Source organism: Drosophila kikkawai, chromosome 2L (genome assembly GCF_030179895.1).
Source record: "Drosophila kikkawai strain 14028-0561.14 chromosome 2L, DkikHiC1v2, whole genome shotgun sequence".
Taxonomy (NCBI): Eukaryota; Metazoa; Arthropoda; class Insecta; order Diptera; family Drosophilidae; genus Drosophila; species Drosophila kikkawai.
The window spans coordinates 33,259,160-33,260,388 of NC_091728.1; the positions used below are offsets into that span (position 1 = coordinate 33,259,160).

The 1,229-nt window shown below is 60.7% G+C and overlaps 1 protein-coding gene across 1 annotated transcript; it reads left to right on the top strand.

Annotated features, from left to right (window-relative positions):
• The first annotated feature begins 243 nt into the window (after positions 1–243).
• Positions 244–1,005, top strand: LOC138928745 (uncharacterized). The gene has a single exon (XM_070286285.1). It carries the CDS (start codon positions 244–246, stop codon positions 1,003–1,005), a length of 762 nt encoding a protein of 253 aa, XP_070142386.1.
• Positions 1,006–1,229: the final 224 nt, after the last annotated feature.

The window sequence follows — 1,229 nt, forward strand, 5'->3', positions numbered from 1 at the left end:
ATCTCGCCCCAGATGCTTCCGCTGTATGGAGACAGGGCACATAGCGGCCAGATGCACCAGCACCTCCGACAGGAGCAGCTCCTGTTTCAGGTGTGGCCAGGAGGGCCACAAGATAGCCGCCTGCAAGAACAGTGCGCACTGCTTTAGTTGCGCCGAGTCGAACCTTAGCGACACGAACCACCAGGCGGGTAGCCGCCACTGCCCCCTGGTGACGTCGCGTAGAGCAGACAAAACAAAAAAGGCATGATAGTGGTTCAGCTGAATCTGAACCACTGCGCGGCAGCACACGACTTGCTGTCGCAATCGATCCGAGAACGCGGTGTCGATGTCGCCGCTATCAGCGAGCCGTACAAGGTAGGCCCTGGCCCTCACTGGGCGGTGGACAGCTCTGGCAAAGCTGCCCTTTGGTCATGCGGCAACACACCCAAGCGAATGGCTGACGTTCGCTCAGAGAGAGGCTTCGTGCGTGCTAAGATGGCAGGCTGGTGGATGTATAGTGTCTACCTGGCACCGAGCATGTCACTTGCGGAATTTGGGGACGCCGTGGATCGGCTAGTCTCAGACGCGAGAGGCCACACACCGTCACTTATAGCCGGTGACTTTAACGCGTGGGCGGAGGAGTGGGGTAGCTCCATCACTAATGCCGGAGGCAGGACCCTCCTCGAGGCCTTCTCCGCTTTAGACGTCACCCTCCTCAACACTGGGGCGCAGCCCACCTTTAGCAGAGCCGGGGCGAGTTCGGTGATTGACCTCACGTTTGTGAGCTGCTCCAGGGCTAGCCAGTGCACCTGGGTCCTGAGCGACGCCTACACGGGGAGCGATCACGCAGCGATCCTCACCGCGCTGGACACTCGGCGTGCGCACCCAACACCGCTGCCTCCTCCAGCACGAAGGGGTTACAAGGCCGACACTCTGGACATCCAATCCTTTGCAGAACACATGCAGAGACTGGAAGCAAATGGCTGTGCAGAGCAGATGGCGGAGTCTGCTATGAACCAGCTGTAAGCCGCATGCGATAACTGCATGACTGCCAAGCGTGCCCACTCTCGTCACAGGGACTCGGTGTACTGGTGGAACCATGCTATTGCCGCGGCCAGAACGGAGTGCTTCAAGGCGAGGCGCCGCTACCAGCGCTCCTACCGCTCGAGCTCCCACCGCTCGAGCTCCCACCTGGAGAGGCGGTCCGAGTACCATCGGTGCCGCAAGGCACTTAAGGCGGCAATCCGGGA